Source organism: Gasterosteus aculeatus, chromosome 17, assembly GCF_964276395.1.
Source record: "Gasterosteus aculeatus chromosome 17, fGasAcu3.hap1.1, whole genome shotgun sequence".
NCBI lineage: Eukaryota > Metazoa > Chordata > Actinopteri > Perciformes > Gasterosteidae > Gasterosteus > Gasterosteus aculeatus.
The window spans coordinates 8,074,991-8,087,917 of record NC_135705.1 but is presented as its reverse complement, the minus strand read 5'-3'; the positions used below and the strand labels follow the sequence as shown (position 1 = coordinate 8,087,917).

Below are 12,927 nucleotides of genomic sequence, written 5' to 3'. Positions count from 1 at the left end.
TACAGCACCCTCTTAAAGGCCCAGCACCAGTCATCACGTTTGAAGCTTATTCAAGAAGAATAAGCCAAATCCCTGAGACTGCTGAACCCAAAAAATATAAAGGTTGTATGCTAAATGTAATTATATATTTTACTTTCTGGCTTCCGACCATTGTGTTAGATATTAACTGACCGCTAGTAGGTTAATTTTTAAAAATGTTATCTCGTTCAGAAGTAGCTGTCATAAGTGACTCACTTGTCCAATGTATGTTGAGCTTAAGGGGACATTTCATGGTCCATTAGTTTTTCTTTTGCAAGTGAATGGGAAAAAAAGACCCGTAAGAAGAGGAAAATACTTGTCAAACATCCACTAAAAAAAGAGTTAATATTTTTCCACTTTAAGAATATAATTACATCCTTTCACTTATCTGGTCAGCCATCGTTGTCATGAAGATGCCCCGCCCACGTCCTGACTATAATAAACTATTAGGCCCTATGATGGACAGATACAGTTTTCCCTCTTGACAGTTCGGTGAACCGTTTGTAGTGACACAATTGGAATACATCACCTTTACTGCATATTAAAAGTAAAATTCTTCAAGTTGCACAGATATTGCCGGATTCAGCTCAATGGATTCCACACGCAGACTTGGGAAATACAGAGTGGAGCGGGAAGTGCTTGATGAGCAGAGACTGGAGGAGGTAACGCAGAGAAAAACACACTCTGATACGCATCCTTCTCTCACCGAAACCCTTAAAGACTCCTTAAGGTAAGATAGATTGTAGGACTCAATCTTGTAACTTTGATGTAAATATGGTTCAGGTCTGATCTTTTAGTCAAAGTCAACCAATTAAGTCAACTTGTGCTAAAGCACAACAACAAAAATAAAAGTGTATCCTTCAAATCTCTTCCAGATGTACAGCACCCAAACTGAAACGGAGTGTGTTGAGCTGCCTGCCAGTGTTGTACTGGCTGCCCAAGTACTCGATCTGGGACTACGGCATGCCAGACCTCATCTCTGGCATCAGTGTGGGCATAATGCACCTGCCACAAGGTACAAAAACACTCATGTCACACTCATATCCACAATACAAAAACAAAAGTCAGATTTTATCACAGTCCTTTTTGATACGTGAATTCCATAACACGAGGGTGAGAAAGTTACAACAGCATCCCTAAGTATCATTTGGACCTACAGGCAACATTCTTCTGTTTTTCACAGGTTTGGCATATGCACTATTGGCGTCTGTACCTCCTGTGTTTGGCCTCTACACGTCCCTCTATCCAGCATTAATCTACTTCTTTTTTGGAACATCACGTCACATCTCCATTGGCAAGTAGAAGGAGAGAGAAGGTGTAACTGTACCCGTGTGACCATTACGTCCTCTGTAATGATGTGCTGCTATCTTTCACCCTGTTCAGGTACATTTACCGTGCTCAGCATCATGGTGGGTGGTGTGACGGAGAGACTTGCCCCAGACACAGATTTCCTCATAACAAATGGGACCAATAACACGGCCGAAGTGGACATAACTGCCAGGGACTTGTACAGGGTGCAGGTGGCGGCTGCTACCACTGTCTTAGGAGGACTTATTCAGGTCTGCAAACAGCATCTCGCAGAACTCATAATGTTTTATTCTGTTGTTACAGCTGCCAAAACTCACCCCCATACATCTTTATTTGCACAGGTGGTTCTGGGTTTGGTAAAGTTTGGATTTGTGGGCACATACTTGTCTGAACCTATGGTGAGGGCTTACACAACAGCAGCTGCAGCCCATGCTGTTGTGGCACAACTCAAACACATCTTTGGAGTTTCTCCAGGTCGGTCAAGCGGGGCCTTTTCACTGGTGTATGTGAGTACTTTCAAGCATTTGGTTCCGACTGCTGCATTTTTGTTGAAACATCAGCACTGATGATGTCAGCATGTCAAGAAGTAACATTCACAAGATAGTTCCACAGGGTTCATTTTCATTTAACCTTATATTAGTATAAGCTCTTGAGATACATTATCTGTATTAGAAGATTATATAAAGAACGATAATTGCGTTACTACAAAACAGAACCATGGAGAAACTAGATTGATGGAACATGAATTCTTAAAACTAAATATAATGCTCATGAAACATTATTTAATATGGTGCGTTGGTGCCTGATACCAGTTAATTTGACAAATTATAAACCAGCCTAATCTGGCTTCAATTAAATCATTATGTAGGACCCTTACATTAAACACACATGTACACACATATACTCAACACTTGGAGGACAGTTGAGATTCTCTTAATGCAAGGCAACGTTATTTATATTTTTGCAACAAGGCAATTCAAAGTGCTTTACACAAATCAGCAAAAGCATCAATACAAAGTGCAAAAGAAAAAAAAGATTAAAAGAAGTTAATTCAAGACCCAAATAGGAAAAGTCAATAAAGTATGAATAGATTAGAAATGTACAACCTGAAAAGTTAAATATAAGAATACAAGTTACAGCACAGTGCAATAGATGAATACCGGACGCAAAGAAAGGATTCTAAATAACTGAGATCTAAATTGTGTGATTATTTTAATTTAAGTGAACATTATAAATTGTGAAGAAGTTAACAATGTTGGATACGTAATCTGATGACCTGAACTCTGTCCGGAAATGACAAAACAATAGTTTTGGTGCAGCTTTCACATCTCCAGCTTTTCCTTCCCTCATCTTCAGACCCTGAGGGACGTGTGCCTGTTGCTGCCTCACACTCATCTCCCCACACTGTGTGTCAGTGCTGTGTCCATGGTGTTTCTAATCTCCGCCAAGGAGCTCAACTCTTTCCTCAGCCCGAGGTTGCCAGTGCCCATCCCCATGGAGCTCATCACAGTCAGTTGATAGAAGGACACACTCTCTGGCCTCTCTTCAGGTCACCTCTGTGTTCTGTGCTGCTGCTGATGTTGCAACATCGGAAAAAAAGCAGACATGTGGAGCCAAGCAGCTGAATCAGCAGTCGTGCCCCGGCCTCTGCATTTGTGCAATTCACAGCAAAAAGGAGCTGCTCTTGGCTAATAATTAGGTTCAATCTAGCATATGATTCACCGGATGTGTAATTATTGAAGGTCTGCCATGTCATGTCAAAATTTACTTTGTTTGTGTCTGTGTTTATAATCTGTACGCTTTAGATTGTGGCAGGGACATTAATATCAACCTACACCTACTTGAACCGTAACTTCACTATTTCAGTTGTTGGAGAAATTCCTAATGGGTAAGAATTGGGGCTCAATTTATACTGCAATCATTATTTGTTGAGTCCCAGATGATTTATACCTAACTCATTTCCTTCTCCTCTACCTTTGCACCAGTCTAAGTTATCCCAGTGTACCGGATACAAGTATTTTTAAAAAAGTTATTGGTGATGCTTTTGCATTGGCAATGGTTGGATACGCCATTTCTATTTCACTGGGAAAAACATTTGCACTGAAACACGGATACAATGTGGACAGTAACCAGGTAAACCACGACTCTCATTGAAGACCCTTTTTAACTCTGTCGATTCAGTGCCTTTGTCACACTTCTGCATTCCTCTTCTCTCTCCTGCAGGAGCTGGTGGCGCTGGGTCTCAGTAACGCAGTGGGAGGTTTCTTCCAGTGCTTCTCTGTCTGCTCCTCCATGTCTAGAAGTCTCATCCAAGAGACCACCGGAGGAAAAACACAAGTGAGCGAGCAGCAGAAGCAATAGCATTACATCAGCATGGCCGCACACGTTCAGTGAACATGCAGCAGTTATACTCAAAATATGTAATGCATATGATCGACTTAGGGTAACAAAGAAATGACGCAGAAGAAAACGTAATCACAGAATGTTTTTAAGAATCATGTGGGATTTCCTGATTTAACAATACTAGAACATGTATTTATGTTAGTGTGTCGTGACATGAACACAATAATATATACATTTTAAAACAAACAACTGCTCACATGAATCCGCCACACATATTGTGGGTGCATCATGGCCATATCATGGCCATCAAATGTGGGACGGTGGCTCGGAAGGCACACCGGGTCGTCAAACAGATGCTTCGGATTAAAAGCCTCGGGGCTCCTCTAGTCCACGTGGCAATATTTATCTATGTGTGCGTGGGTGTGAAGGGAGACCAGTAAATCAGTGTGATTCTAGCTATCGATACTCTACCCGAACATTGAGATATTTTCCCATTTACCTGAACACTATACATCAAACGTATGAATTATTGAAAAGCAAACTTCAAAGTTGTTGGATTAGTACTAAATATTGATTCCATGTACAAACATATTTGTTTGTTCATCAGAAATGTATTACGTCCGTCATTAGAGAATACGTTAACACGGCTGTTTAGCATAAATATTTGAATAGAACCAGAAGAACCTTTGTGTTGTTCCTGCAGATGGCTGGAGTGGCCTCCGCTCTCATTGTGTTGGTGACCATACTGAAACTTGGACCTCTGTTCCAGGAGCTGCCAACGGTTCAGTTCCTCTTCTACTCTTCTAATGTTTTCTGTAGATTTGCAGTAGATATTCATGATGAATGACATGTTTTTGTGTAATGCAATGGATTTTTTTATTTTTTTATTGGCCTCATTCACACTTCTGTGTGCACATCTGATTCATACGTACAAACGTGGGTGTGCTTGCTTCAGGCTGTCCTCGCAGTGATCGTCTTGGTAAATCTCAAGGGGATGTTCAAGCAGTACTCTGACATTGTCACACTGTGGAAGCGCAGCAAGATCGATCTGGTGAGAAATCGAATACGAAATTTAAAAAACAACTTCAAATCACCGACTGCGACAGAATTTGCTTTGGTGTGAATCTGTAAAATGGCATCAATATCTTTTATAATTACACTAAAGAATGTGCGGTGTCATGCTGCATCCCCCAGGTAGTGTGGTTGGTCACTTGGGTGTCAACCATGCTCCTCAATCTGGATCTGGGTCTGGCAGCATCAATCATCTTTGCTCTGATGACTGTCATCTTCCGAACGCAGATGTAAGACTTGTTGCTCTGCAACACAACATTGTATATTTCATTATCGGGGTCACTGTGTTTGGGCGTGCGTGTGTGTGATGGAGAGCAAATATAAGTAAGTGATTTTGGGCTGCAAAAACACCCAGATTAGACAACACGCTGTATAAAACCATCTTTCACACATAATAATGTCGACTTGTTCCATTCAGGCCAACATACTCTGTTCTGGGAAATGTTCCAGGTACAGAACTATACGTAGATATGGAGACCCACAGAGAGGTGAGACCGAAATAAAGGGAAACCCTACATTACAGCTTCCCACTTTGCAAAAAAAGCTAATGTATTTTTGTTATTCGGCAGGCAAGAGAGATTCCAGGTGTTACTATATTTCGCTCCTCAGCCACGGTATATTTTGCCAACGCTGATCTCTACCTCGAAGCTCTGAAAGAAAAGGTTTGTTCTCCCTCGCAGTAACACCTTCTGCTCTAGAGAAACCAATGCGTGTTTTTTTCATTAATAATGAAAACATGCCACATTATGTTAAGCATTTTTTGGTGAAAACTGACTAAAACATTTAAGGAAAAATTGTGCGTTTGTCTACTTTGTCAATTGAAGCAATAACTTTCTCACAGAAAGAGAGAATCACAGACATTGTTTTACTCAACTGTCAACATTGACAGGGCATTAACAAAAAAGGTGACACATGAAAAAGGATTTGCCAATTGATCAATCAGTTAATTGACATGGATTTTTCCATCAATAACCTCTTCTAATTCCTTCTTTACGAAAGCAATGATTGCTTCCTGTTGTATTTGCATACGATGCAGACGTTTTACTGTTCTCCTCCATCTGCTTTTAGAGCGGGCTCGATATCAGTAAAATGATTATCTATAAGAAGAGGCAGGAAGCCAAACAGAGACGTAGAGAAAAGAGGGCTGAGCGGCGGGAAAAAAGGCAAGCCAAGAAAGAGGTGTGTATCCTATGAACAATCCATGGTTTATTGAAAATGTACAAAACATTTTAAGGAACATATCATTTCTTCTGGGGTTTGGCCTATTGGTCACCAGATCCTCTATTTGGTGGAGTCATAGTGAGTTGTAGCCTGAAGACGGCCTGCTGGGAGCCTGCATAGAACTACAGAAGACGACCATTGGCCAGGCCACCAACCCTCAGCGTACCGTAGTACTTAACTTCAATTAAATCATTTCTTTCTCCTCACCACTCTGGAGAGACGGGCGCTCAGAGCCAGTGAGCCGCCGTCCGGAGCGCAGGTGTTCTCTGTGGAGGAGGAGGCCGCCCGCTGGAGGGACACATGCGTGGACGGGATTGTGACCGATGAGGGGGAGCAGGGCCGGGCCGAGCGGGAGAACGGCACGGTGTTTGTCGTCCCGGTTAGCCCTCAAACGCCAGACGGCCCCTGCAGATGGGAGTACCTGAAGGGAGGAGAGCCAGACAGCACCAGCCTGGGGTGGATGTCTGAGCTGCAGGACGGAGACACCACCACTCTGGGCTCCAGCAGCGAGGACACGCTGAGTCGCGACCTGGAGCGCGTCTCTCTCGGGTCACTGGGCAAGTGGACCTGGGACATTCACTCCATCATTATTGACCTCTCCACGGCTAACTTCATCGATACGGTGGCTATCAAGACCATGAAAAATGTGAGTACAACAGGGATAAATATCGCATCGACGAAATGCAAAACGTGACTGAAAATAACCTCAGTGAAAAAAGAAGCTTTTCAGCACTTTTTCCTTTTTATTAAAAGGAACTCCCTTTTTCTTCGTCGTCCAAGTGTCAAAATTTGAGAAGCTTAAAAGTGAATTTGGGAGAAATTGTGTTTATTTGGATTGATATACAGTATTTAACATAAGAAACACAATGAAGTAAACTATTCCTATTTTTCTCATGAGAAAGGCAGAGATGACTCATCTTCATCACAGAGAGTACTTTTTAGTTTAATTTATTCTTGGCAAGTTCTGATGCCACTGAAATGGTAATTTATTACCTTTTAGTTGCACATGACGGATAGTTTTGCCATTGAAGTCACTTATTTATGAGGATGGATAATCTGTAATCACATTATTGACAGATTTTCCAGGACTTCAGCGAAATTGACGTGGATGTTTACTTGGCTGGTTGTCAATGTGAGTGAATCCTTTATCTCTTCCTTGACTTCGTTCAAAGGCTGATTGCGGTGGTCGTCTCTTTTGCCTTTAAACACATTTTCTCTCTGAAGCCTGCGTGGTGGAACAGTTAGAGCTTGGTGACTTCTTCTCCGAGTCGGTTACCAAGAGGCATCTTTTTGCCTCCGTTCACGACGCTGCGCTCTACTGTCTGGATCACCGTGGAGCAGCATCCCTTCCCCGACACGAGACTTCAGTGGTGAGTGTTTTGGACGGTCCGATGCTAAAACTCAAACGTTTCTTTTAATTATTTCAGTTTAACCGAATCTAAAAACGTTTTTTGTATTTCAGGACACATACGACGGCACAAAGCTTTAAAGACTTTGACCAAAGCACTAATGGTGGAAAGACTCTCTCAATCTCAGCGTTGACTGGGCAAATATTAGAAAGCTTTCTAATATTTCATTTGTAAATAATAGATGTTAATAATAAGAGCTGTTTCGATCACAATACCTGCAATTTTGGACTTTAGACTGTAGCGAAGGCACATCCAACTCTACAAGACGATTGATGACTTTTATTTATAATTAGAAATCTTATCTTTAAAAAAGGAAGACATAAGTTTAATGTATCTTTATTCAAAGTGGGAGGACAATAAAGGGCCTTTTTAGTGAAAATTACAGGTAATAAAATGAAACCTCTCAACAATAGCTTTCAAGAAGAATCTGTTAGAAAATAATTCAAGGAACAAATACGAGACAACATGCATCACACAGACAGTGTGAGCCTTTTTTGGTAGTGGCAGCATTAACAAGGTAGGACATTAAAATGTTTGCAGTAGCCATTTCAATTTTTAAGTGCAATTTCTGCTTATAGCAACAACAAAAAGACAATCTGTGAAGCTAATGCATGCAAAGGGATATTTTTTGTCTCAACTGTTCTAGTGCAACATTACTAAAGTCTCTAGTGCAACGTTACTAAAATGGGAAATTCAAAAATAACATACGGATACCAGTGTTTTAGTCAATAAGTTGTATGCCTCACTGTGCGATCAGTCTTGTGTAATGTGTAAAGCAACATCCGACCTGCCCCAAACATTGCTTTCTTAACTTTGATAAAAAAAATGTAACAAATAAATACATATATGTATATTAAGGTACTAAAATGATGATGATCCAGGAATTTGAGTCAGTACCAGACAGATATTTGTATTGTTGCATCTCTAGATTACAATATCTAAGTAATATTTAACAAAATCATCTCTTTACAGTTGCATAAACTCAATCTGACCTCATTCCCTGAATAAATCTTGTCTTGACGCAGAGGATCTTGCACTATGAAGTTGTACAACTGAGGAAGACTAGGTAGATTTTAAAGTTGTTTTTGTGTATACATTTGGTTTCTGAACTACAATTCTTGATGGGTGTCAGAACTACGTTGGTCCGGGTTCAAAGGAAAACCTTCATCATCTTCATCCTCTGGTTGCTGTGAAACCAGCTGCTGATAGCGAGCCTGCCGCTGGTAATCTGGATCAATGTTTATCCATTTATTTGCGACCCACTTAGTGCCACGGGTGACCACGCAGCCTCCATGCAGTGCATATTCATCCTGCTCTCCCACCCAACCTAGTAGGGCAAAAACAATTATGTTTGTTAGCAACATCCTGCACATCATGGCACCATGTGCTTTGACTATAGACCACACTCAAATCAATGGGAAAACTGTAATATGTTAGTTAGTTATTCTCCCAAATACCATTTAACTGTATTTCTTTGTTTAAATGAGCCAGAAATAAACTTTGAGTTCCTTGTCGTATACAGTAGATGTTCTGTATTCCTACAGTGGCAGCTATCTTTCTGGATTACCTTCAAATCATTATTGCTATCATTACATTGCAACACATGTAAATGGCATTCTAATTATTAAAATGAATTTCGTTTGAATAAAATATTATAATAAACTGCTATTTCAGATGTTTGTTTTCCGTCAAGCCAGCTGGCTGGTTTATGGAACGTCAGAATCGGCCTACCACTGCGATCCAGACTCATCTCTCCATTTTAATGAATTGGGATTAAAATGTGAAGTCAGAGCTCTCACTGGAAACGTCTCTGTACTGGATTGATTTTATACAAATAGTCATGGAAAGATAGTTGATGTCATGCATCTTAATAGTAATCCTACCTTTTCCATCAGACAGGTAGTTGTACCAGAACACAGCTGTGCCTTTGGTAGGCTTCACCTTCAGGTTGCTCTTGTCACAATTCCTTCTGGTGTCCAAAAGATCAACGTTATTCTGTATGAGAGACTAACACACAAAACACTCAAACTTACAATCTGCTCAACATCAGGGTCAGAACCTCACGGACAATTAAGTGATTTAATACAGGCATGAACACTGCTGCTGTAGATGATTGGTTTTTGGTCAAAGTAGCTGGTTAGGTGAAGAGACGGCAATACCGGCCGACCACTGTGATGCAGGCTGATCTCGAGACATTTAATCTACTGACATCTACTGACAAGCTCTAACCGTAAACGTCTCACCACAGATATGAAAAACACGTTACTTTTGCAGGCCTCTACTACCACATTTAAAAGACCCACACCCAATTACGCACCACTTCATCATAGGTCCTGTTGTCTGCCACAGGGAACGCGGTCTCCCCGCCCCCCTCGACAGAGTTCAGGTAGAAGAGAACTGTAATGTACCTAGGTGTACAACACAGATTTAAATGAACATGCTGTGCATGTATGGTGCAAACACACACGCACACAACAATTAGCAAACAAGAGGTAAGCACACACATTTTTACAGCTTGACAATTTTGAGTCACACAAACTGTGTGCTGAATGCTGCTTGCTGCCACCGTGCGTCTCAGGGATCTCACCTGCAAGACGTCTCAAAAGGAGTGGAGGTGTTGGCCGCGGAGCGCGTGTGCGTGCATGCGGTTTCGGGATACACAGGGCCGCTGTCGTGGTGGCCGTGGTAGTGTCCTCCCTCCTCATAGCGAACCACCTGGAGGGGCTCACTGAGGTCCACCAATGCGGGCGGGAGCCGAGTGAGACGAGTCACTCTTTGTTGGAGAAAGGTGACAAAAAAAAAGTAGAATAAATAAAGAAAGGAAAGATTAAAAGCGTCCTTTCGACTTGTATTTCACTATGAGGAGATGGTGTGTCTTGCCTCGCCTTGATGTCTCGGAGGACCCGATGTGCTCCTTTGCCCTGATACAGCCAGGTGTGTCTGCTGTTCCTCACCAGCTGACTCCTCTTCACGCCTCGCTGCAGCAGGAAGCGCTGGAAGGCATCATTGCTCAGAAGCTTAAACTCGTCTAGGCTCAGCAAATCTGTCCAAAATACGAGACGGACAGATTCTGACGCCTTGTGTAAGCTTTAATTCATGTTTACCCTAACCCATTGTATTAAGGGCCCCCGCCCCCAAGCGGCACCGCTGCTCACCCATTTTTGTCAAAACCTACTCACAAACTTTACTAGAAGTTTAACAACTACTTTAATTGAAACAGCAATTGGTTTCAAAATAATAGTTTTGTAAATAGATGTATTGAGTCAAAGGGACAACGTTGATTCCTTACCATTACCATCCTTGTCAGCTTTGAGCCCAGCATAGATTTCTCTTAGATTCTCCGGTGTGAGCCAGATCCCGTCCCTCACTCGAGAATGAGTCAGTATCTATTGGGGACACGATAGTCAAGACAGGATGAGTTAATCAACTCATCCTGTAGTAAAGTAAAAAAAAGGCTCATGATCCTCTAACTGACATACACCTCATGGAGCTGTAATTGTCCATCCTGGTTGATATCCAGAAGGTTGAAGATCTCCTCTGGGCTGAGGTTGAGCTCCTTGGCCAGCTCCTCCTGGCCGTCTTGCACCATCAGCTGACTCTCCATTAGGCCCTTTAGCTGCGCAAGCTGCATTACCACACGGCACTCATCCTCGGACAAAAACCCTGGGATCTCTGCAGGAAAACACGTATGGACAGTGAGTCTAATGTCTTTCTCTGCTGCGGGCTTCCCATGTTCTGATGTGCAACCGTGTCATATTGTATTTTAGTTTTATCAAGAAGACCAGTGAATTTTATATATACAACCCAACATCATACATTTGCCTCAAGGGGCTTTACGGGCTGCATAACATGCAGCCTCATCCTTCCTCGCTTCCTTTAGGAAAGCAAAGTGATGAGTCAATTAATCAATTAGTCAATCAACAGAAAATTGTTCAATTATTTTGATATTTGATTGATGATATATGATTAATGTTTTCACCCCAAAGCTTGAATACAAGCTTTTTCAGCCACTAAGTTATGCGCTGCTTTGCTTTACATGAAAGTACATGTTAAGCCTTTGGGTTACTATATGAACATTGAACCAGTCACTCATAAACATTGCTTCTTACAAAGACAAAAAACAAAAAATATTGTGAGCTTTATATTAAGTACATGGTTGTAATATCTTTATTGAAGCACATCTAATGACTGCATGTACGTTTTGAATTGTGTCCTGACCTATTTCTCAGAGCCCTTAATGGTGCAGTGGCCTTAGGACTTATTGACCCTTTCCCCTGTAGACTCCATTGACCTGAGCATGCGCATGATGTTTAAACTAGGTCATGTGTTTGGGGGAGACAGTTGTGGTGATCAAAACAAGGACGAGTGTGTGTTGAATGCTTCCATCATCAGAAGAAGACAAAGTCTCTCTGGCCTCTCAGGCCTCGTGTGTGTGTGTGTGTGTGTGTGTGTGTGTGTGTGTGTGTGTGTGTGTGTGTGTGTGTGTGTGTGTGTGTGTGTGTGCGCGCTTCAACGCAATGGTGTGTTCAGGCTCTCACCAAACAGCAGCGGTTTCAGACTCAGAGTCCTCATTTCATGCACTTTGCTTGGCACCAGTGACACCTTCTGGACGTGTCCCACCTAGAGAGACACCGGGTGTAAGTCAAACAAAAAAAACATGGAGTGATGCAATCATCACGTTACTCACCCGTATCCCCTCGATTCGCGTTAGGGAAACGTCGCGCAGAGGCGCAGACTTCGATGGCGGAGGTCTGGACTCGGCGTGCGGGTGGTTTCTGCTCGGAGCATCGAGACCCTGGTTGGCATCTTCCTGCCCGTTGATATAGTGGACGTAAAACAGCAGCGCTATGACGTTAATGATGTACACGTGAAAAAACACCATCACCACCACGAAGTAGGAGCGGGAGCACACGCCGGTCTTGTTGCAGGGCACGCGGTCGCTCGGTGGTCGGAGCGGCGGGGTCGCGCGCCCGGACGCAGCGGTGTCGTCAGATGCGTCCCGGTTACTCATGCCGTTAGACCGATTCAAAAGGAGAGTCGATACTTCCCCCACGGCAAAGTCCATCTGGTGTAATCCGGCGATGCGTTTGGCGGTGTGGTGACTGGTTGATGTCCAGTTTCATTCAAAAAAAGAAGGCAGAAAAAAAGGCAGATTCTCCGCTGCAGAAATGAAGTCGTTGCGCAGTGGAAGCAGCTCCCCGCCGAGAAGCCCACGCAGGGGTCATCATCGCGCTCATTTAAGGTCAGAAGTAAAATACCTTTGACACGGCGCTGCGGGCTCGTCTTGTTTACGCTGCAGCGTCCTCAGTCAGCTGCGGAGCGCACTGCGCATCCCGAACCACGGGGGCGCTCCGCTCACACACCGCCGCTCCACGCACCCGATCCGGCCTCAGCTGAGAATAATAATAGTCACAATCCAATTCAAATCGATTCACAGCAACCTTCTGCCTACCGCGCAATGGTGACCTCTGGTGACCTGAACGAATAACACCCTGCGGTCTACACACATCTCTCTACACTGACAACGCTGGTGCGAAACATAAACACTCCGTCCGAT

The 12,927-nt window shown here is 42.9% G+C and overlaps 2 protein-coding genes across 2 annotated transcripts; one reads left to right on the top strand and one right to left on the bottom strand.

Moving 5' to 3' along the window:
- The first annotated feature begins 473 nt into the window (after positions 1-473).
- On the top strand, positions 474-9,038 carry slc26a6l1 (solute carrier family 26 member 6, like 1). Its single transcript, XM_040205093.2, has 19 exons — positions 474-748; positions 894-1,033; positions 1,202-1,312; positions 1,402-1,577; positions 1,668-1,832; positions 2,683-2,835; positions 3,132-3,214; positions 3,312-3,459; positions 3,550-3,663; positions 4,373-4,450; positions 4,625-4,720; positions 4,864-4,970; positions 5,159-5,228; positions 5,310-5,402; positions 5,809-5,919; positions 6,179-6,607; positions 7,039-7,093; positions 7,186-7,331; positions 7,424-9,038. Exons 1-19 carry the CDS (start codon positions 609-611, stop codon positions 7,448-7,450), a joined length of 2,442 nt encoding a protein of 813 aa, XP_040061027.2. The 5' UTR covers positions 474-608; the 3' UTR covers positions 7,451-9,038.
- On the bottom strand, positions 7,691-12,920 carry p4htmb (prolyl 4-hydroxylase, transmembrane b). The gene is made up of 9 exons (XM_040205069.2): positions 12,058-12,920; positions 11,909-11,990; positions 10,852-11,042; positions 10,660-10,756; positions 10,251-10,413; positions 9,958-10,143; positions 9,688-9,778; positions 9,254-9,377; positions 7,691-8,697 (listed from the first exon to the last, which is right to left on the bottom strand). Exons 1-9 carry the CDS (start codon positions 12,433-12,435, stop codon positions 8,480-8,482), a joined length of 1,530 nt encoding a protein of 509 aa, XP_040061003.2. The 5' UTR covers positions 12,436-12,920; the 3' UTR covers positions 7,691-8,479.
- Between the last annotated feature and the right edge of the window lie 7 nt (positions 12,921-12,927).

Bases quoted from the DNA above. Each gene is read 5' to 3' on its own strand.
- slc26a6l1 (XM_040205093.2), top strand. From the start codon at position 609: ATGGATTCCACACGCAGACTTGGGAAATACAGAGTGGAGCGGGAAGTG. The intron at 3,215-3,311 runs GTAAGAATTGGG...CCTTTGCACCAG, and splicing joins GTTGGAGAAATTCCTAATGG to TCTAAGTTATCCCAGTGTAC. The intron at 7,094-7,185 runs GTGAGTGAATCC...TTCTCTCTGAAG, and splicing joins TTACTTGGCTGGTTGTCAAT to CCTGCGTGGTGGAACAGTTA.
- p4htmb (XM_040205069.2), bottom strand. From the start codon at position 12,435: ATGGACTTTGCCGTGGGGGAAGTATCGACTCTCCTTTTGAATCGGTCT. The intron at 11,043-11,908 runs GTGAGAGCCTGA...GTTTTCCTGCAG, and splicing joins TCTGAAACCGCTGCTGTTTG to AGATCCCAGGGTTTTTGTCC. The intron at 8,698-9,253 runs GTAGGATTACTA...TTGCCCTACTAG, and splicing joins CTACCTGTCTGATGGAAAAG to GTTGGGTGGGAGAGCAGGAT.